The sequence below is a fragment of the Podarcis cretensis genome (genome assembly GCF_951804945.1).
Source record: "Podarcis cretensis genome assembly, chromosome: 7".
NCBI lineage: Eukaryota > Metazoa > Chordata > Lepidosauria > Squamata > Lacertidae > Podarcis > Podarcis cretensis.
Window position 1 is genome coordinate 41,078,925 of NC_137176.1, and position 24,376 is coordinate 41,103,300.

Genomic DNA, 24,376 nt, shown 5'->3' on the forward strand with positions numbered 1-24,376 from the left:
AATGGGGGAACTGTGGCTCTCAATATGTTGCTGGACTTCAGCTCCCTTCAACAACAGCCAGCATAGTCAAAGGCCAGGAATGATGGGAGTTGTAGCTGAGCCATATCTAGAGCGCCACAGGCCCCATACTCCTGTTTTTAAAGTATGGCCAATTAAAAACAACTGCACTGGTTGCCAGTTCATTTCTGGACTGAATTTAAGGTGCTCAAATTAGTGTTTAAATCCCTAAATGACTCAGGCCCTGAATAGCTGAAGACCATGTCATTTCCTACAGACCCCTTGGTGTTCAGATCAGCATAGGCAGGCTTCCTCAAACTCGGCCTTCCCGATGTTTTGAGTCTATAATTCCCATCATCCCTGACCACTGGTCTTGCTAGGTAGGGATTATGGGAGTTGTAGGCCAAAAATATCTGGAGGGCTGAGTTTGAGGAAGCCTGGCATAGGGAGTACTCTTGGCTGCCCAACCACCCTCTGAAGCTTGGGGGGTGGCCCTGGGGAGGGCATTTCCTGTGGCAGCCCCTATAATGTGGAACTCCCTTCCCAAACAGGTGCATCTTCATTACATAGCTTTTGGTGGATGTGTCTCTTTAGACTGGGTTTTGAGATGTATATTTTGAGAGGGTCTTAAAGCTGCTGAGCCCTGGCTGAGGCGAGGCTCAGCCAGGAAAGCCCAAGATCCATCAGATCCAAACTCTAACCCAACCAGATCATGGGTCTGGATTACATTGTTACTTACCTTACTTAAATTCCACAGAAATGCATAGGATTGTGCTGTCAGTTGAGTTTTATTTCCATTTTGTCTAAAGGCCATAGTGGAAATCTAAAAATGCAATACATAAAATGCTTAGTTTACACATTGTTACCATGGGTAAAATGTAATCCAAAAGTAGCTGTCCTTGCAGTGATATGGGAGGCATTCACAGTGAAATTCAGTAAAAAGGAGGACAAGATTTAGATTCTGCTAGGCTTTGCAATCTCATAAAAAATGAGACAGGTAGCTTTTCAGATGAATATTTCCAAAAGCTGGGTGTCTCTGTAAAGAGATTCACTATACTTCGGTAAATAAAGGGTCACACACAAAAGAGGATTTCATCTACACTTTAAAGGAATATGGTATTTATTTATATATTGAATAAAGCATGTAAACTAACCCTAACCCTCACTTTCTCTAACAGGATCTTGATAAGAAAGTATCTTTATGTTGCCTATATGTCTATATACATATAGAAACATTAACAAACATTGAGTAACTTTTTTACATGGCTAGCTATAGTAAATGCTCCCATAAGAACTGTGCTTTTCACTCAACACTTCCACAGGTACTTCGGTGATTCAGGTTACAGCTACAGCTCCAACAGATGCCCGTCTGCTTTACAGTATCCCTTCCGAACAACCCTATTTTTCTGTGGAGCCAACAACAGGTATTGCTGGTTATGGGATATAAGACTCTTGAGTATCAGTAATGCACAACATGAGTGTGAAAAACCTGTATAACCAATAATTTCCCTTTGATGTTATATCTGTATTATAATTAAATTAAAAGAACTGGGTTGAATCCAGATTTCATCTAAGATTAACTGCACATAATGGTGCTGCAGGAAGATGCTGCCTTTTCCCCATGGTGGCCCCCGCTCCCATGCTCCATTGATGAAAATGAAGGTGGGAAGAAGAATGACTCTTCTTCTTCTTCTTCTTCGTACTGGTTCCTCCATTCTGGGACTTTATGTGTTTGTTTACAGGGCCCATAGGAGCAGCCCACCCAGTGATCCCAGCTGTAACAAGTAAAGTTGTGGTCGTTTTCAACCCACATCAGCTTCCATATATAAATTGCTCTTCAAAATGTACCCAGCTGTGTGTGGTGCACAGCTTCTAAATCAACAGACACTGACCCAGATTGCTTTGACTGCACTTCTCACCAGCTGCAGGCAGAGAGTGACTGTCTTTCCCAAACAGGCAACTGGGCTCTTAGAACAGGGAAGGGGAACTTGTGGTCCTCCAGATGTTATTGGATTCCAGGTCCCATCAACACAAGTCTATGTGTTTGGGGATGATGGGAGTTGTAGTTCAATAATCCCAGGGGTGGGTGGGTGTGTCACAAGTTCCTTAGCCTTACCTTACAGGTCACAGTACTAATTCAGAAGTACCTTCCGATTTCAAAACAGCTGGGGCCATCAGCTGGGGCCATCCTGTAGGCTTCCTTTTCTTTTTGTCCATACAAAGGCAGGGCCAGAGGCTATCCAATCATGGAAACCCTCTGTGCATGGAAAGTGTCCTTTCTAGACTGGGGCAATGGTATGATAAAATATTCTCATGTGTTGGTGTGAGAAAAATAGTTTGAACTTTAAGACTCCAGTGCTGTACATGCTTGCCGGGCTGCAGGTCTCATTGATATCTAACTATGCTGTAAATATTGTATATTTTTCAGGGGTAGTAAGAACAGCTTACCCAATGGACAGAGAAACACAGGATCAGTGCTTTGTTGTCATTCAAGCCAGAGTTGGTGAAGCAGGTGTTCCTACAGCTACCACAACTGTAACTATCAACCTCTCTGATGTTAATGACAATCCTCCTCGATTTCAGCAGAGTGAGTAAAATGTCTCCTGGTTCATTTTTTTAAAAAATGTTGGGAGCAAATTCAGACCAACTAATTCTGATAAATAAAACATATGTTATATGTGAAATACTTTTGTACAAAACTTAAAAATTAATGCTTTTATATTGCATATGTTCCTTGATTAAATGTCATTGTCTCTTTATAACCCATTCAAAGAAACATTGCATTGATAGTATAATTAATGCCAATGGAAGGTAAACCCAGTGTGTCCAGACTCCATAAGCCATTTCGTTGGAACGTTTATAATTTAGATAAAGGAACTTTGAGAAATGTACTTCTGTGAATTCTTAACTGAGGCATCTAGAACTCTACTACTGCTACAAATTCAGTCTTTTCTCACTACTTTAAATTTGTACTGTCAATTTTGTCTTGGTGATATAGATGTAGTCACTATGTTTAAATAGCTATAAAAAATAAAAGCATAGAGCAACCTGTAAAGAAAACAGAGTCAGAAAAATGCAACTGTTTCTTCTTTTAGCTGCATGTCCATCACCAATGCAAGCAGCTTCTTCATTTGAACAAACAGTTCTCCCAATAGTCACCCTGTGAAAATGTTTAGTGTACATGGAGAATCCTGAAAAAATATTTTTCTTCCCTGTTGCTTTAGTGCCATGTACCTCTCCACTATGTCTTCCCCTTACTTGAATGATCCTAACCAAACAGGGATCGCCTAATACAATGTTTTTCAACCACTGTTCCATGGCACACTAGTGTGCCGCGAGATGTTGCCTGGTGTGCGGTAGGAAAAATTGAAAAATTCGAAAGATTTTTTTAAAAAAATGACAAATTTTTGCCCACTAGGCGGGCGCCAGACTGTGTCCACCCTATTTTACATCCGTCCTGGGTGGGGATCAGATCGGATGGGATCGGATGAGAGCGGACAGGCGGTCTGCTCTCATCCGATTCCCCATAGAGAGCAGCGGGGCTCTAACATCTCTGACACACAGTGCGGAGATGGAGCTGTCATCCACCTGCTTAGCGGGGATCAGTGGATCAATCCCCGCTGAGCAGAGAATGGTCCACAACGTTTTTGTTTGCCATTAAAGAAAAAAATATTAAACATTTTCTAATGGTGGTGTGCCTCGTGATTTTTTTCATGAAACAAGTGTGCCTTTGCCCAAAAAAGGTTGAAAAACACTGGCCTAATACATCTGATTATGTAAAAATACCACAGAGCCACTTAGATTTTACTGCATCACAAAGGCAATTCAGAATAAGGTCCAGGAGCATCACTTTTATCTTGAATGGGTGTTAGAGAGAGAACCATGCTACAAATATCCCAGCCTTATCACTTTCTATACAGATATTTAAAATAGAAAGAAACTCTTCCTTTGAACACCTAATACAATTTCCACCTCTCTTGGGGATAGCAGCCTATATTTTTGTAACTACTGTTGTTATACTGACAAGGATAAAATGAGGTTTTGCTAAGGACAAAAATCCTCTGAGGACCAACTAATTAAGTGATAAATATAAACTGAGTAACTGGGGACCAACACATCTCAGTGCAATCTAGCAGGCAAGGCATAGTACACCTTGGATTTTTAATAACAGAAAATCTGTAATTTATGGTAGTGATTTTCACTACTTGGATTCTCTAAAAGCTTATCAGATGTTCCTCAGTTAAAAAAAGCAGTCATGGCAAATGTGTTTCCCTAAAAGACAGACAGCCTGCAATTTTCTCTCCTCTCCTACAATGCTGCAAACACTTTTCTCATGTGCCGGGTGGTGCTGGGTATAATTTTGGGTGCACTTTCAGTTCAAGTAGAGCAATGGTGAGGTCCAGCAGTCCTGATCAGTACAGTGAATTGTGTGCACATGTAATGACATTTTCTTCAAACCTTCTCCACAGGTTCCTCAAAAGACAAAGTGATCTGGAATGAGCCTCAGAAGGTGGAATGTTTGAAACCCCCATTGCTTTAGGGGAAAACTTTAATTTTAGTGGGCACTAGGTTGCTACTGTGCAATGAAAGCACAAGGAAAAACTTGCTAGACATGAGCATCATAAAGTGACCTAATGACCTCTCCCAGTGTTTTCCTGTAGAGTTTACACTGAACACATCATTCGAGGATGTAGAATGCATGGCTTTCAATACAAAACAACCTACAACTGCTTAGGGACAGTTTCTGGATGCTTAGCTAATGAAATATATTGAGGTATTGTGTTGAAAAGCATCATACATATTTCCAGTCTCCCTTAAAAATGAAGTCAGTCTTGGATGTTTCAGTCACAATTAGTTGTATTTTTCATCTCCCCTCTTTGAAATTGGTGGTTGGACAACTGATATCTCATTGTTCAATTGAGTTTTTGTATTGCACACAAGCAAGCAAGTGAACTTATAAACAACTGGAATGTTGAATTGGCTCATGAATGTTGAAACTCATGAATGGATGATCCAAGTCAAGGCTGCCAAGCTTAACAAAAGAAAATGAGCTTATGACATAAGCTCCCCCACCCCCAAGCCATACATCTTGTGTAACTGGGCAATTTTCAGAAGAAAAAGTGGTCTACATTTAGTTGTTATGTCGGTGATCAAGATTGTGTTGGCAACTTTCTCTGATATTTGGTTGTTTCTTTAAGAGCGTTATGAAATGTATGCATCTGAGACAGCACCTGTGGGCAGCATCCTAGGCAAAATCAAGGCAGATGACAGTGACCTGGGAGAGAATGCTGCCATGGACTATGTAATAGAAGGAGACACTCCTCACATTGTTCGCATCGTTACTAACAATGAGACTCAAGAAGGAACTGTCATATTAAACAAGGTGAGACATCAGCCATTACTTGACAAAGAAATATCACAGAAATCATTGAAACAGACAAGATTAAGTACGTTTGCTTGTTATAGCCTTGTGTTGTTGGTCATGATAAAATATCAATGCAATATGAAGGGCTGTTTTGAAGAATAAAATCTTCTCTCAGACGTATGCCAAACTCCGGCATGATCCAGGATAGATTGGCTGTATGCAGAAAAGTATGGCCCTAGACCCACACAAATTCATGAGACCAAACATGGGACAATGGCATTTTAATTAATACAACATCTTGCAGGAATGACAAACCAAATTAACCACATTCAGAAACTGTGGTCAGCTGAGAGTTTTGTCTATGGTAGGGAAGCATCCCTCCAGACTCCTGGGCATGTGATACAGCTGCAGGTTGTGGTTCCCCAGCAAAGGATGAGGAGGAAACAATGCCTTTTTTGCTGGATGAGCCTTGAGTATGAGCTCCCCATGCGTACCCAGGCCCTGTCGCCCAGTGTCCATACATAATATGTATGTCAGGTATACAGGGCACCTCCCCAATGCCACCACACCTAAAACACGGGTGGATCCATAAAGTGGGCCCTTAACTTGGTAATGCCTCAATATACCTAAGGTTTTTCCTCTCAGCTTCCTCACATGCCCAGGCTCAATGCTCCATGAGCAGCTAATCTATGCCACTCCCCAGAATGCCAGCCAACTTGTTCCCAGTGTGGAATAGGCAAACAAGGAGGTACCTTAATGGGCAATGAAGGACCCCCCCCCAAAAAAAGCCCCTTTTAGAAGAGGCTGCTCAGCCTCTTCTAAAAGGCACCTAGCCAAAGCCCACACTGCATATAGGGAGGGAGCATACAGCAAAATGCCAAGAGGAAGAACTCAGGGGAGGAGCAGACTCCTAAAGCCAGGCTCCAGCCCAATGATTGATCATCAAAAACACCAGGAAACTAAAGGAATAAACTTAATAGTAAAAGCAAAGAGAGGCAGGGCAAAGATGAACCATTAATATGTTTATTGTCTTTAATTCTACACTTATTATTGGTTTCCTAATGCTGAATGGAAAATATTCTACTTCCCCCCTTCCTTTTCTTACATACAGATATTGGATTATGAGAATCAAAGCATATATAATATGAAAGTGAAAGGTTTCAACAGGCACATAGATGAGCGCTTCCTGAAAGATGGGCCATTTGAAGACACAACTTCTCTTAGGATCAGAGTGAAGGATGTTGATGAGCCTCCCATTTTCACGTTAGATGAATTTGTGATGGAGATTGATGAAGGGGATCTGAATGATTCATTTGTAGGAGTTGTGAGTTCCAGAGATCCAGACAGTGTCAACAGTTCAATCAGGTGCAGCTTCAAGAGATCCTTCTACAGCTGAGATTGTCATAGATTCTTGAATAACACGGAAGACAACAGCTCAAATCTAGACCTGTATGTTCCGTCTGAGAGGTGTATGGCACTTCTCCATTAATTCAGTTGAGGCTCTCCTGTTTGTGTTTAAAATGGTACATTTATGGAGCTTTGTTTCCCTTAAATACAATGGCAAAACCTTGCAATAGGGGGACCTCTGTGTGCATATCCAGACTCTGCACATTCAGTGTTTAGTTGCACATTTGCTGTTTGGAAAGAACTGCTGATTTATAAATATAACTGTTTTATAGTTTGTGAAGTAAAGTGAATCCTGGGAAAGAAAATGGGGTTATTAAACAATACAAACATTTTGAAACTGAGTTACTTCTCATGTTTTCTTGGCTGCCTCAAATCTGGTAAGAATTACTTATTTGGACAGGTATTCTGGGATGTATGATTTATTTCAATAGCAGCTGCTTTTAATGGGTTATCTAATCAGGAGTGGCACATTCCATTTTGCCATCTAATTTAGGTAAAATGGGAAGTGCTGCCCTGCTGCTGCCCTGCCCACCCCACTGGCAGAGAAGCACCAGCAGCAGCGGCACTGATTTTGAAAAGATCTTGCCAAAATTTCATGAGATCTCATGCACTCTGCAAAATCTCATTGTAGGGGTCCCTATCATGGGACCTGTCAGCATTTCCAATAGTATCTGCAAGAGATCTCAGTAAATATTTCCTCAGAAATCCACAAAATATGAGATTGTTTGCTGTTCCTGCTCAGCTCCTGTTTGCACTGGCCCAGCCTCTGTGCCAATGAACATGTCATCTGAACAGAGAAGTCCCAATAATTTATCTCAGTGACTGAGATGAATTGTGGTGGCTGGTGTAGGTGCCTTTTTTCATTGATGAGGTGCATGCCCACACCATTTTATGGTCTTGTTCCGTTTTTTTCTGTTGTTTTAGTTGTGGCAAGCATTATGCCATATCCCCATGGCAGCCATTTTGTGTTACGCTTTGCACCTCTCTGCAAACAACAGCACTTTCTCAAAATGTCAAATGACCCCATGTTTGGTGACGCCTGCTTTAAAGTAAGCCATTTTTTAAAAAATGATCTTTGAGTGCCCCCTTTCCAAGGGTACAGAATAAGTATATATTAAAAATATATATATATAAATTCCATCTATAAAATATCCAGTTTTTTGTTTTTTGGGAGGGGGTGCTGGAAGACTGTAGGGAAGCTAAGAAGGAGTTCTTTTAAGTAGGAAAACCTTATTCTGCCCTACAAAACAGTTTGTGAAAAGCAAGCCCAAAGGTCTTTCCCCCCACTTTCCGGCAACACCATTTTCTGACCTTTTCTTTTTATTTAATGGAAGTGGGATACATACTATCAAAGGGGCTCTTTTCAGCTCTTCCTCCTCTGCTCTGCTTCTTTGACACGGCATCAAGCCAACCATGATGAAATAAATGTACGGTTATATCCCAACTAAGTTGCCAGTGTTACTCATTTCACAAGTGGCACTTCGCTGTTTCTTTTGAATTGAGTCACTCACCTGCTGTGAGTCTGCCTGCGCAATGAGAATGAATAATGCATTTTAGATTTGGTTCACATTAATATAGGTCTGAGGCATATTTAGTTTCATAGAAAGAAGCGCTTTGATCTTGGTAGCAGTGAATTTTAAATGTTTATCAGTGTACATTTTTCATGATTTCTGAGCAGCTGGAGAACACATCCATATTCATATCTACACCACTCTCCTTTCTTCACTGACAATAGCTTATATAGCCTTGTTTCAGAAGTACCATTTTTGTTCAGTTCTTAAGAAAGTCTCCATCTCCCCCTTCCCTACTTTGATGTGCAGGTATTCTATTGTCCACAGCAAGCATTTAAAGGGATTTTTCAGCATCAATGCACACAATGGAACAATCAGTATAACCAAACCTCTGGACCGAGAGATAGCGGCTTGGCACAACATAACCGTCTCAGCCACAGAATCAAGTGAGTAAGACTTTAAGGAACCCTATGCTTGAGCGATGGCATGAATTCCTTGCAATTATCTTCAGTATATCTTCTTTCTGAACTGAGAAAATAAGCTACTTTTTTATTATTTCACCATTGCTAGCTAACATTATGTAGCATTACTAAAATGGTGAGTTGGAAGCCAAATAATATTTGATCTCCCAAGTCTTGGATTCTAATAAAATATTATACCATTTTTTAAAAAATAAAATAATGGAAACTAAAACAGTTTTAAGTTACACCGAAGCATATAAAACTGCTCTCCTGGTACAAGATCTTATGTTAAATTGGACCCCAGTTAATTTCACAGCAGATTTTTTGACTGGTATGAAATTAGCCAGGGTTTAATTTAACACCAGTCAGAAACCTATGTCTCAAATTAATTGTGAAAGCAGGGCTTTAATCAGGTAGACTTCCATACAGTTGCAATTAAATCAGGAAAGCATACCTTATATAGATATCACCTGTCAGTTTTGTCTCAAAATCAAATGCAAATTGCCTCGTTTGTGCTCTCACTTACAGGTCACCTTGCCTTAGGGAGGTAATTCCAAAAAATCAAAAATGTAAATCTGGAACAGTGTGCCAGAAACTTAGTGCCTAGCAATAAAAAGAGTAAATGAAAACCACAAGGGAACAATTTCAGATAACTTGAGATTGTCTTGTCAAAAAGATGAGCTGTGGGCTTTTCATTATAAAGGATAATGCACACACAAATTAAATTATACCAAAATAAAAATTACTTACAGCATGGAAAAACTATACAGATTTTTTAAATAGAATCCTAATAGATTTTAAACTGAGTTCAGTTTAACTCAAAATAGTATGGCTCGTTTTTTCTCTTCCACCTTGCAACATTTCAATATATCACATGAAATTTTGAATCTTCATTTTCACTTTTGTTCTGTTTCTTTTAAAACAACAACACAGAATGACAATAAAGAGATCTTCTTTGTGCAATATCCCAAATAGTATTCAGTAGTCTGTTATTTGTCTCTACATATCTCTCATCTTTTTTCTGAAATCATAAATTCTCACAAAATTCCAATTTTAGAAAATCTCGGATTGCTGTATGCAATGATTTATAGGAACTGAAATTCAGAATAGATTTAGGGAGCAATCCTATGGACAAGAAAAGTGAGCCAGCGGAAATTTACACCAGATTCAGACCCCATTCAGCAGTGGGGCTGCTGCTGCTGCTGCTCTGCCTAAGCCTAGCAGAGGTGAGAGACTTCCAGATAGCATTCTGTGCTGGGTTGCTCGGTCTTGTGACTGAGCTGAACGTGCTTAGGTTGCAGCCTAAATCCTCCCTTTCTGGTCCCACCCCACCATGCCCCTGGAACATCCCTTTTGGAGGACTTACTGAGTCCTGAATAGGATGAGCAAGTTACAGTGGTGTATCTTTGGCTAAACCAGGGTTGGGGACTTAACCACTGCATGCTAAACTGCTCATCCCAGAGGATCTTGATACAGGATTGCCCATTAGTGACAGACATCTTTAATAAGGACAGTTTCCCGATACCTGTGGCAGAATTAGGATATTAGGAAAGTTGGTTGTGCAGCATGCATACAATTTTCATCTCTTGCTGACCAGGAAAGCTACAGATTACTGAGAAAAGCCTGGTTGTCTGAAACTATCTAGAGATAAACTATCCAGTAAGAAGTTCTATACCTGTATGCTAGCTTTTATTTTGTTGTTCAGCTGGGAAGTGATAGTTGCCATATTAATTTGGTCAATATAAAAAAATGGATTACATAAGACAGAAAATCTAGTTTGACATTTTTGTTCTCCAGAGGTTTTTCAAAAAATATTGAATTAATTTCTGTAATCCTACCCTCATTTCTTAAAAGCAAGTCACGTTAGTTGTTATCAAACACTGGCACAGCTAATTGGGGAGAAGAAGAAAATTCCTCTTTGGAACAGCAGGTGTTATGATAAAACATTTTGTTCAAAACAACAAAACAGAACTATTTGGCATTATTTGTTTGTCAAAAAATGTCACAAAGGCCTTTATTCAAAATATGGGTTTTATTTTTGCTTTTAATTTTATTCATTATAAATTTTATTCATTTATTCATTATAGCAGATTTCCATTGGCATGACTGACCTTGTTAACATGTCCAAGTTTTACAACCAGTTCCTGCAATCCCTTTCCTCTTTTCAACATAAGGGAAAATTAACCTTTTCTGCTTTTTCTAAGCAATGATATGTTGACTTGTGGAACAATATCCAAAGACTAAGAAAATCCCATGAATAAATAAAACTGTTGAAGATAGCCAATGGAGAGAATTTTAGATTTCATTTACTTGTACAAGTAAAGACAAAAAATGGCTTTATCAAGTACTTCTTGAAAATTAAGCTTATTTAAGTGTAGGACTGCGAATACTCTGTCATACCTGTCTTAAGCAAAAGATTCATTTGTTCAAAAACATTTAACATTATCATATCTTCTGTAAAAGAATTGCTAGAAAGAAGGAAAGTAAGACAGTAAATTCCTTCCTTCAGTGGTTCGGGTTTTCAGTTATTTTCACATTTGTCCATATCTCAGCTATTGCTTACTCAGTTCACTTACCTACATTTGTCTTAAGTCACATCAGGGAATATTTGTTTGGGGTGTTTATTCTTTCGTGGCTCTTTCAAATAGGCAATTTGCTGCATGCGCTGATCAAAGGAGGAAGTTGCCTAAATGAACTCGTCACATGCTCTAGAATGTTGTACTGTATGTGACTCAGTCACAGGTAGTCATGGAATGCTAAGCAGTTACCCCTACTGAAGACATTGTATCAGCACAGTGAATAATGTTATGCAAAATGACTATTATTTTTATTATTCTTTCATTGTGACATATAATATGTAACAGTCATACTATTTGTTCCTGAAATCAAAGGCACAGTATGTCTCACAGGAGAGGTGTTCTCTTTTTTACAATAGTCACGTCTTCTAGAGCTGAACAAAGCATTTTAATGACAAAATTATATATCATACTACAGGGTCGCAAAATAGACTATGAGCTGCCATTTTTGCCTTTTATTTATACTTACTTTTGTTTCCTTTGCTTCAGTGAACCCCAAACAAATATCGAAAGTGAATGTTTATATACAAGTTCGTGATGTTAACGAACATGCGCCAGAATTTTCGGATTACTATGAGACATATGTGTGTGAGAATGCAGGTTCTGGACAGGTAAGATGAAAAAGTCTTGTTGATCTCTTTTCCTCCCTGCTGAGATCTGCCAGTGCTTATCCTTTCTTGGCTGCCTGAAATCGTGTAAGATTTTCTTATTTGGACAGGTACTCTGGGATGAATTATTTCTTTCAGTGGCAGCTGATTTTAGTGGTTCATATCATTGGAGTACTTCTCCTTTTCCAGTCCACCACAGGAGGTAAATGGAGCGTGAAGCCTTGCTTTGACCTCAGTCTTGTTGCATCTCCTCATCTGCATTGCTTTCTGTTTCACTTTTGTTATCACTGTGGGTGATTGATGACTGCTTCTTTGGATGGCCATGAGGTAAAAAATCAGTCATATGATCCTGGGTTTTTCATCAGTGCTTGGCATCCCTTTAGATGGGTCATTGCTCTGGACAGGTGTTTCATTGTCCACCGTTGAAACTGGAACTGATATATTGGGGCAGGTATACAAATTTTGAAGAAGAAATGGAACTGGTAAAACTGTGAAATGAGACAAAAACAGAAACAACTGACTGTAATTGATCTGCATTGTCTTCTTACCTTCTACCTGCTTCATTCCCTGTCCTCTCAGTGCCAGGTTTCCATAATGCTTGTTTGTGTTGTTAATAAGAGCTGTAGTCCTTTTCTTTCTGTGTGTCTGCCTGCTTCCCTTCTCTCGTATTCTCTCCTGCAAGCACAATATTACTGTGCAGGTTCAAAGTTGTGGTTGACATTCATCAGCTGTGAAACTGAAATATAATGTCATAGCTCATTTTAATCAGATACAGTTGATGAGAATAGTTCACGTCCACCATCACCGGCTACCATTCCAATTACTGTCACTGAATCCAAGAGTACCCTAGACTACTCACCAGATATCTAGAGGAGGTTGAATCTAATCACTAACATGAATCCTCCTATCTTCTGTATATCTCCTGCTTATGATTCACTCAAACTTAGGACTAGCTACTCAGGATGCTAAAGGGGTGGCTTGCAGGAATGTCAGGGGTTTTTTTAAAAAAAATTGGAATTGGAATCAGGATTGAGACCACAGTACATAGAAAGGGGAGGTTTAACCCTTCTATTTTGACCAGAATCCTGGGGGGGGGGGGGGAGTCCACTATTCAGTGGTTTAAACTTTTAAAATGAGCCAGTCACTTTTATGATCATTCTATACCAGTTATTTACCTCCTTTTGTTAATCCTGGTGCATGCCACCTTGGGATTTTTTTAATGAAACGTGGTATATAAATATTTTGATTTAAACATATAATGTCCTGTGTACTAATCCTGTACTCCAGCTTCTATTGGTTCACCAGCTGTATCCAGACTACATCTGGGTCAGACTTTTTAAAGAAAGAAGTAAGAGCAGTATATTAAAGACATACCACTTAGCAGCCTCATGTTTATCTTGTCTGCAAAGAGGGACATGATAAGATCTCTCAAATGCCTGTTAGCTTCCGCAGAAACATCACCAGCATCTCATAATAACCCATGGTATTGAAAGCTGATGTACAATGAGCAGGGAATGTGTATTGATCACTCTATAAGGGCACAAACCTCATACGAGTGCCATCGTGATGAAAACAAGAATTGTGGGGGCCCTAGAAACCAATAACAATGCTATTCAGGTGAATCATAAATGCCAAGGTCACCACACAATACATCAACATTGCCAGACACGCAGCAGGTGGGTCAGAAAACTGCAGGTTTTAGACTGTCTAGCGTTCTCCCTTTTAAAAGGGTAGCACGTATATTTTCAGTCACTGTGCCAGTTTCTTTCAAGTAAATCCTCTCCTGGTGTCTAAATAATGTGAAATTGGGCCTTATGAACAGCCAGGAGCATGTCCCATTTCATGTATGCTCTTCCTGACCAATTTCTGAAGAGGAGAAATAATGTGAACTGGGCCTTCATAGGCTGTGTGCTCAAATAGAGGGTTTGTTTCACACTGAAGACTAATTGCCGACCTAAGGGTTGCTAAAGAACCAATAAACAAGGATGCAGGGATGGGGAGGTATGGGGAAGTCAAAGAAAGAAGGGTATGAACTGATGAGTTTGAAGTTGTACTGCTTTATATTGTGCTTTATTATTTGTGTGGAAAATTAATAAAAATTATTATATAAAAAAAAAAGAAGACTAATTGCCTAGTGAAGGGGATAGACTCACGCCCAGTGGCAACTGATGTGCACTAGACCTGTTGGGACTTCTAAGAGGTCATGTGGTGTGGCATAGCCAGGTCCTCAGCTTTCCTCCCTTGCAAATATATTCCAGACACTTAAGCATTGCTGTTGATAAATAGGCAGCACCTAACCAAACAGAAAAATGTCATATATATTTTTCAGAATTGTTCTATGCTGGGAAAGAACGTTGTGTAACCTCCACCTGCTCCGGTTCTTCTTCTTTCCTTCTTCTTTGCAGAGAAACCGTAGAGACTTAAAACATTGTCATTTCATCAATAAGGTAAAGGTAAAGGTACCCCTGCCCGTACGGGCCAGTCTTGACAGACTCTGGGGTTGTGCGCCCATCTCACTTAAGAGGCCAGGGGCCAGCGCTGTCCGGAGACACTTCCGGGTCACGTGGCCAGCGTGACATCGCTGCTCTGGCGAGCCAGAGTCGCACACGGAAACGCCGTTTACCTTCCCGCTGGTAAGCGGTCCCTATTTATCTACTTGCACCCGGAGGTGCTTTCGAACTGCTAGGTTGGCAGGCGCTGGGACCGAGCAGCGGGAGCGCACCCCGCCGCAGGGATTCGAACCGCCGACCCTTTCGATCGGCAAGCCCTAGGCGCTGAGGCTTTAACCCACAGCGCCACCTATTTCATCAATACTTAGCACCTAAATGAGCAGTTGTATAGGGATAAGCAGGGTTAAGATTCAGTGGATGTCTGGTTGAGTCAGGAGGTTTTGGAAATTTAGTTTGGTCAGACTAAGCCCTGGTTGCCCTACCTAATGGAACAGCATCTACTGACATTTCTCCAACAATATCTCAGCACTGATCCTGACCAAATATATGAACCAGGGCTAAGATTTCATAAAGCCCTCTACATAGTTGTGTTTCGAGCCCCAAAACCCATCCCAAATGGAAATAAAGACACAGTAGAGAGAGAATTTAGTTTAAATGTTAATGGGCAAATTTTGGCCAGAACTTTATTAAAATACACAAATGTGACTGGCATTGGCTTAGGCATTGGTATCAAACTATATCTGGCTCCTGCCCCACCCTGCAGGAAGTCTGGAAGGGTAAACAACCAGCAGGGGGATCTCCGTCAGTGTATATTCACTGGTGCTCACCCCTGGGGTTTCTGGGGGTCCTGGCATGGCCCTAGCCCCTCTCCGGGCTTCGGATGAGATCCAGACCCCCAGATTCCTTTAATGGAATACCCTATTCATTGGAGGGGCAGGTGATGGCCACACCTCCCCTCCCCACATTCCCCTAAACCAATGCCTAACTGCCAAACCTTACAAAGTTGTGACGATTGCAAAGAGGTAGGCAAAAACCAAGTGGCCACAGCCAATCTGCCACATTGGAAAAAATTCCTACCTGGCCCCCATTCCAAAAACAGGCAACCAGCCGAAGTCCAAAGCAAGGCCGAACACGACCTAATTAACGGGTGGGTGGGTGTTCAGCAGCGCAAAGCAAAAGGAGGTCCCTATGTCGTGCTGCCAAATAGATACCCCCAACTCCCAACCTTGCCACGCTGCTAATTGGATAAAGGTCATTGGCATAACTGTGGCACCACTGGCTTGGAGCGGGGCAAGCCCCGCCCACAAGCTGGTTAGGGAAGAGTTTCAGGGCCGAGCACAACATGGACCCTCTGTTAGGAGGATCCAACTTACCTTAAAAGTAAAAAAATATTCTTTGTTAATGTGGCTTACATCTGTTCAATCCAATGTAGGAGAGTCCATTTGTAAAATTCCCAATAAAAATCACTTCCATAGAAATTTTGTTTAGTATTTATCAAGATTCTGGAAGGAAAGCTGCATTTAGTAAAGTGATTGCATCCTCTTTTTGCCTTTATTGTGACTTTTGGGTGCTCTTGAACTTTTTGATTTACCCTCTGGCAATGGGTCTCTCTCTATATGTAAGTCCTTGGGACTATCATATGAAAACATAACTTGGTAATAAAAACTAAATGTAAAAGGAGATTGATTTTTCCATAACTCTATCCATCATGCTTACCAGACACTTTAAATAGATTTCCATTATACTTTTCATGTCAGTGCTCCACACCTTCCACAAACCCAGGCATCGGCTGCACAATAGCTGACTTTTTCTTACACAAACCAAGTCCAGTGCACTCCTAGAGTTGGATTCATTGGTCTGTAAAACACTTCAAAACAGGATGTGCATGAAAGGAACTCAATAAAATGAAAGTCTAATCCTTTGATAGCCATCAGATGTAACAGAATAATACCAGTAAATTGTGTGTTACATTTACATGAATTTACACTGCCTCTCTTCAGCTCTCAGAGCAAACTATAAAAGCCTGGGCAATATGATCAGATTAAAACCTGACAAAACAAAGATCTTTTTTAATTAGCTCCACACTGTACTTTAACTAATTTATTATTCCCTGCCATTTCTATAGTTCTTAAAGTGCAAAGTAATTATGCCATTCACCTACACAACACACACATGTAAGACTCCCATTTTATAAATTATGCTGGTTGCTAAGATTCTCATTTGATAGATGCAGGGTTTAGGCTGACAGAATGTCTTTCCCAAGTCCTTGTGCAGCAGAACTTTGAATTAACATCCAAACAACCTGTAGAGTATTTATCACTTATAAACTGCTGCTAAGGTTCAAACTACATGCAGGGGTCACAAACTTGGATCTGCCTAAGTGGCAGAGTGTGTGATTTAAAGTACCAAGCGGAGAAATGGGTGAGACAGAGTGAAGGAACATACACACAAAACACACCATTTTACTATGTACTTTCCTTTCCCAGGTTACTTTTTTCTAGTAAAATGTCTCATATCTGACCAGAACTAGGGTAAAAATGACTTTGGGGTGGACTAAATTATCACTTGCCCTTTCCTTTAACATGATCAAGGTAGGTTTGAGTCTGCTGTTATTTGGAGACACATGTCTTTGGCTCTCTAGTCCATTCTGGGATAAGACTTGCCGCAGTAAAGCATAAACGTTCAGGACAGAGCAGTTGTCAGTTTGCAAATAAATCCTATTGCTTTTAGTTGTGCTTACTTCCAAACAAGGGTGCCAGAATGGCGGCAATATATCCAGCAATATAAAAGGGGACCAAATTTATCTTAGACGCTACATCAGAATTAATCTGACTCAGTCAGAATTACCACAACCTGGTTCGGACCTAAAGAAGATTGAAACGTTCTGCTTCAAATGTGTTTGTAGACAAGTAAGTAAGCAAGCTGAGCAACATTTGTTATTGTGTATTATATGTAGGGCTGAGACAGAAGGGAGTCTCTTTCTCTCTCTCTCTCTCTCTCTCTCTCTCTCTCTCTCACACACACACACACACACACACACACACACAACTTTGCTAGAACTGGAAGAAGTAATACACTTTCATCATTTGTTCTTGATAAAAAAAAAAAGTTTCATTTTTGATCCCTGATAGTTTGTGATCCCTGATTGTTTAGGATTGTGCAAATGATTTGTACAGTGAGCATTGCTTAAATGACCTTCATTTGCCCTTAGGGATGTCAGACAATAACCCAAAAAGGTTGGCTGCCTAGTATTTTGGCATTCAATACATGATCCCAGATGGCTTGGATTACTTACACTGGAATGAAATAGAGGGGGGGAAAGATATGGGCAGCAAATAAGCTGCAAAGTGGAATGCTGAGGTGAATGTTTTGATTAGCCAATAAAAAAGGAACACAGATTATGTGGGGCATTGGTCCTCAAACCATGGCTTTCAAGCTGAAAAAGAAACATGAGGGACACCTGTTGTTGTTGTTATTGCTGCTGCTGCTGTTGCTGTTACCAGTCACATTTTATAACTGTTTGATTTCAGGGCCAATTTAAGCATTATGTTATTGCTCTTTAAAGCTCCCAATGGCTTGTAAGCAGTTTGTGTGCCCAGGCTGAGACCCCCTGACCCCATGCGACACCTCGGTGGAATAATGACTCGTGACAACGTGTTATGGGATTAAAATAAAACTTTCAGATGTCGGAAGACCTTGGCTTTGGCACTGGGTGTTTATCCCTCCCAGGCCCCATCCGGGGATCTGGGGCACATCAGGGTTAACCAATCTGTCTGGGGATTGGGCTGGCTTTGGAAGACGTATGTTTAAGCAGAGAGCCCCCCCCCCATTTCACCTCAACACAGGGGAGTGCACTGACAACCTTTCAGCGTATGGCCAGTGAATCCCCTCAACACAACCCCTTTAATGGGGAACCCTGGGATTGCCGCCACGGGGGGGGGGGGGCGTGTGTGTGTCACCGCTTCACACACACACCATTTAGGGAAGATAGATTAAAGGATTCCGGCCAAGGCCTAAAACATTTTGCTACGGGGAAGGCAAAACCTGCCAATGCAGGGGAAATTCCTTCCTGGTCCTTTAACGGCAACCATTATAAGACTGCAGCAGCGCTCGCATACCTGTAAAGAAGAAGCCAACCTGCAATAAAAGGCCTAAATGAAGGGAGGATAGGGTGGGTGAAGCTCTGGAGCCGACCCTCTCCACCCTCTTTTATGCTTAAAGAGCGGACCCTGCCCTCACTTGGTCCGCTCCCCTGGCTCTGCCTCCCCAGTCGTGATTGGTTATTTGAACTGAGGTTTGGCGGGAACCTCAAGGTGCGACTTGGGGAGGTGGTCCAGGAGTGCTCTGCCAGAAGTCACATAGGATCAGGGGTACTGGGCGCAGGCACACAAAAGGCGCCCTCCGTTTGATGTGGAGAGCGGTCATTATTGGAAGAACTGCTTACATCCATATGTACCTGACCAAACTTGTTTATCACCATATGTTGCTAGTTTACTAGTGAAAATGATTCAGTTTGTAAGTAACATGGATCAAGCCTTCTTCGTGGTGGCTCTGTTTTGCCAGAGTGCCCTCGACTCTCTCCATTGCCTTTTACGGTTTTCGTAAAAACTTTTTTAAAAAATTAAGTTTGCATTGGGATGATTTTGTAGTTGTTTCATCTAATAACTGGTTTATCTGCTGCTGTATTTTAATCATTCTTACTGCTATTTCAGATCTTGAACTTTTATGTACAGTGTATTTTTAAAAAACCCAGCTTGAAGACAGTATTCAATGTTCACACACCCTTGGAGAGCATGAAATCCATGAAAATGGTTTTTTATAAAAGCATTTATGTATTATCCTCTCAAAAAATATCAGGGTGGTGCATATCAGTACACAAACCTTTAAAAAACCCTTTAGAAGTATTACAGAAGAATCATTAAAATGAGTGGCTACTCAATAATTCTTTTAATAACCAACAAAAGAAAATAATAACAACAATAATAGTAGTGTATCCCTGCTATCTTGTGGACATTACAGTTGCTTTGCATGAAGGAAGAATAATATTTTTTTCTGAGGGTGAGATACTATGTTTACTTGTATCTTTCTGAAATAATACTGTCCTCTCTAATACATATTTATTCTGGCACAAATACCTGCAATTTGTGTATCATCTGTGAATTGACTTTGATGCAGCAATTTACTTGACCATTTACTTATTAGCTCGTAAAGTGGATGAATGTGTATTTTGCACTTTGAAACAGAGATAGCAAGGCAATACATATTTACCCAGCACTTAGCATAAAATAAAATAGTCAGCAATTACAGTCAAAGTGAAAGCTACTTACTTGACATTAGTTCTCTATAAAAGAGAGATAATGCTACAAATGCCAGGAAAAATAACAGCTAGAATATAATTCAACCATTTTTAAAAAAAATATAACTAGGGAGGCATTCTGTATAAATTAAAACAATATTGATAATCTATATGTAGTGGATCAAGAAAAAAAGAAACAATAAGTGAAAAGTATTGGAAAATATCAGCAGAGACCAGTTGTTTTATTTACATGCACTTCTAGACCATGGCAAATTTGATCCCTAATTGTGAAATTCCTACCTATTTTTATGTAGGAAGATGAGAATGAAGATAATATTTTATAAAACAAGCAAGGGTCCATATGAACAAGTGGTACATGAAACAAAATGCTGCAGACTGAAGTGCTATTATTCAGAGCAGGGATAGATTTAGGGGAGTGTAACCAGTTTGGTCACTGTAGGGGATGTCACAACCATTTTTGCCATTCCACTGTTCTTCCCCTTTTGGGGATTCCCCCTCCTACACACCTTAGTGTTTTTCTAAAGATCGCTATTGCTGTTGTTTTTCTGCAAGGTTTGGAATTTCCCCCAGACCTGCTAATACCACTCTCTTGAGTGTGGATGTTGCATCTTTGGCTATCGGAAGATCTACACATTGCAACTGGCTTCACTAAGACTTTATAGGATTTGCCAGAAGACAGCAAGCCATTTAAGGAGGGTGCTCATTTGAATATGTGAGGGGCAAATGGAGTCCTATGGCTTCGGGCCAAGTTTCCTCACCCACCCTGCCCCCAGTGTGAACGTACCTTCTGGTCCTGCCCCTAGTGGCTGTGCATTTAGGTTTAGTGAGGAAGGGACCCTACAGAAATTGACATGGAAGACTCCTCCAGTTCTGAGAACCCTTAACAGCAGGCTTCCTCAAACTCAGCCCTCCAGATGTTTTTGACCTACAACTCCCATGATCCCTAGCTAGCAGGACCAGTGGTTAGGGATGGTGGGAACTGTAGTCTCAAAACACCTGGAGGGACAAGTATAAGGAAGCCTGCTTAACAGGTTCCCCAAAGGGTGTGGGAGCTGTATTCATCTAAAGCATGGGTTGGCAAACTAAGCCCCTCGGGTCGGATCAGCCCAATTGCCTCCTAGATCCAGGCAGCCAGCATAGTGCGCATGCACGGTGGTTTTTGTGATTCAGCCAGGCTTGGGGGTCAAAAGTGAGATGGGCGGTTGCTCAAGACAAGTCCCTTCTCTGTCTATTGCATGCGCACAGCAATCTTTTCTTCCCGGGTGGAGGGTGGGGAAGAGGGGAAAGGAGCCACAGTTCGGATTTCCACCATGGAGCTGCCAGTGACTGACCTCAGAAAGGGCAGTTGTGGCAGCAGGGGCTCGGAGGCGCCTCAGGAGCGACACCTGCCAGTGTCTGTAGTGGCAGTGCTCCCCACCGGAGGAAGCGGGGAGCGCCTGGGCAGCTGCACTCCAAAACAATTATGCGCTCTGCTGAGGAGGCTGCTCATTATCTACACAGTGCAAGCCATGGAAAGGTAAATAGCCGCTGCCTCATCTTCCCTCACATGGAGAAAAGAACATTTTAGCTTGAGTGGCACCAGCCTGACTTAGCATGGCCAATGGCTTTTCTCTTCACCCACGTATCCACACATGCTCTCCAGGGCTGACAGGAATGGCACCTTACGAGAGAAATAATAACTGTCAACACGAAAAATGCAAATGAAGCAGCATGGGTGTATGAGGCACCCCTCCCCCCAAAAAAATAATATTTGGGCAATGTGGGGGTTGGTCCCAATAAGGGTTTTTACCAAAAATGCGGACCATAATCATGGCAACATATAGTCCAGCCCCCCACAAGGTCTGAGGGACATGCTACAATAATCTGATTGGTGGAACCTCGGGGCCACAGGATGGCATCTGATAATTGTTTGTGACAGTATATTGGCAGCCATCTTGTATTTAAAGAAGTTCTTATGTGGGGGTGATTAAAAGAGATGGATAGATCATTCTTCTTCTGATTTGTGTCAGTTTCACATGTTGTGTTAATATTTCTGTTCCATTCCATTTTTGCATCCATCTGCATTAAAATACAAAAACAAACCATGAATGTATTGTTTCAGAGTATATCAGTTTCTGTGTGCATTTTGTTTCTGTTTTAACCTAAAGTATATATTCTGTACACATTTTGGTATGTTCTTTGAGCTGTGAAGTATAATGCAAAATTTGAAGTGCAAGAAAATGGCAGTTTGAGCCTGAGATGTGAATCAAGTAAAAATCTTCAAGTCAAATGAAATCCTTGAACATCACTAACCATCCTTGAAAAGAAAAATGAAGTGTGTTTGAAGCTCCCATGTAATACTAATGAAAAGGAGACAGCTCAGATGAACAGGGCTTTTTTCAGTGAAAATCAGCCACTGACAAATCAGCAAAACAGACCCTGGCAGAGACAGAAGGAATAAGAAGTCAAAGCCCTCTACAGCTATTCAGCTTGACCATGCAAGGATGAAGACAAGGGGCACATGCACCACACTTGCCCACAGAAACCTCCCCTGCATTTTTTGCCTTCCAATGAGATGACATAATGCCTAAGAAGGGTTCAAGTTCCTGTTGCAGTAGTGCACAGCTTGTCTTCCCAGTTTGGAAATTCATTTTGTGTGGTAGCTACTGATTTTATCTTTACCTTTGGCTCCGGTGCTGAGAAAGAAAGTGGGAAATGAAAAGTGGGGAAGTGAGAGGATCACCCACTGAAAAATGTATGTGCAAGGCTGGAGAATGATTTTTCTCTCAATACCCATGAAGTTTATATACTCTTCTCTCCTTCCCTTCCAACTGGTAGAGAAGGTTAGTAGTGTCAAGGATGGAATGGGGAAGAAATTGGATTACTCATCTGAAATGAATGCCAGATTAGCTACAAATTGTGATGGGAAAGAGATTCAGTTGAGTTTGCATTTTAACACAGACATACCTTATTTGCATTTGTGAACAACTTTGAAATGTGCAGTTCTTTGAATTTTGTGATGATCTTTTCCAACCAGGAAATGTGCACAGACACACATATATACTGTGCTCAAAATAGCATATATTTCTGGAAAATAATAAAATGTGCATGATAAATGTGCATGATAAATAAAATGCATGATAAAATGTGCATATTAGAAATGCACACTAAAATGCTGGCAATTTTTTTATGAAAACTCCTTTTAAAAAAGAAGTACATTATGCCTGGTTGCATAAATGTGGCAATCTGATCCCAAGTCTGGAAAAATATGAAACTGAAAGAAACTGTAGTTGACCATTTCCTCCATCCCCTGCCACAATACTTTCAAGGCCTTCTGGTTGTATCAGACAGACTTCAAGCTGTAAAGATTCAGTTTGCTATCAAGGTTTTTAGGAGGTAGAGCTGCTTCCACTCAAAGGCTGACCTGAGGCACTTTTCTGCTGACTTAGGTTGAGCATTAAAGTCCTCATCCCCGAGTCAACATGCAGAATACCCAAGGCCAGTCAAGTTACGCTGAAAGCTCCCCATCCTCTATGGCAGTACAAATATAATCATGATATCCAATGCAGCTGCATGAAGCAGTTGCTTCACTATGTCTAATGCTAGGGCTGACCCTTCTCTAAAGCCTGGATTTTTACTCAAACCAATTTCATTTTTAAACAATGACCAGGCAAGTTCCCCAGTTAGTAGTCTTCCCCACTGACTTGTAGATGGTTACAGTTTTCAGATTAATGAGCCTTGATATGACACAATTCTTGGCAATTAGATTTCAGCACAATCAATAAACCAAGCCACGCAAGCTTTCCAAAGTAATATCCAACTATGTTACCTTTGTTTTAACATAAAGCATGAAGTCATATTAGACCCTGATCCAGAAACAATTAGTGCACTCTTTTCTTTTTCTTTTTAAAGGAGATGATGGTTTAACTAGTGAACTGCTGTCTATCAGGTAGTTTCGGACCAAAGTAGAAACGATGTGGGAGATCATTAATTGTTTTAAATTTATACTCCTCTGAACCTTGTGAGACAATTCTCTAACCAAATAAATGTGTACAAAAATGCACATATTCAGGGGAAATTGTTCACAAAACCCCATATATTACAGAAAATAATATACCATGCATGTTAGAGGATATTGCTTGTAAAATGTACTTATCAGGCAAAATTGCTTACAGAAATGTGCACAGGAAAAAAATTGCATTAAACTGCTGGTGAATTTTCGAGAGGATTTTTTTTGAAAAATGCAAACTGATGCAGAACACTTAACTTGAGTCTTGAAAAATGAGAAACTGGGTGGGGTGGATGACACTGACAGATGGTGCATTCTTAAACCACACCCACTATTGTTTCTGAAGGGGAAGAGGGAGCAAGGGGAGTTTGCCTACCCAATCTGTCCATGAGTATTCTGCCACCATGGAGTTGTATCTAATGTAAAGTTAAGTCATTACAAGGAGCTGCTGCTACTGCTTGAAGAGACAGCTGACAACTTGTAGTAGCTAGAGTTAGAGGACCTGCTGTTGCAATCCTGTTATGATTAGATCAGTAACTTAGGGTGTCATAGGTGTAATGTGAAACAGTTTGTTTTTATGTCAGGTTGATGCAGAAGCTTGCATCTCATCCTAAGAACTAAAGCAGCAGATGATAGAATCAGGCTGTTATCAATGAAAATAAACATTTAAAAATCATTTCTTTAAAAAACTCTATT

The 24,376-nt window shown here is 40.7% G+C and overlaps 1 protein-coding gene across 6 annotated transcripts in view; it reads left to right on the top strand.

Moving 5' to 3' along the window:
• Positions 1-24,376, top strand: part of LOC307219610 (cadherin-19-like) — a 68,593-nt gene that overhangs the window by 28,450 nt on the left and 15,767 nt on the right. For all 6 annotated transcript variants that reach the window (XM_079982938.1, XM_079982936.1, XM_079982934.1 and 3 more), the window contains 6 exons: positions 1,320-1,421; positions 2,426-2,584; positions 5,196-5,380; positions 6,474-6,727; positions 8,590-8,726; positions 11,807-11,928. In XM_079982938.1, coding sequence (XP_079839064.1) covers positions 1,320-1,421; positions 2,426-2,584; positions 5,196-5,380; positions 6,474-6,727; positions 8,590-8,726; positions 11,807-11,928 — 959 coding nt within the window. The remainder of the gene's footprint in view (positions 1-1,319; positions 1,422-2,425; positions 2,585-5,195; positions 5,381-6,473; positions 6,728-8,589; positions 8,727-11,806; positions 11,929-24,376) is intronic.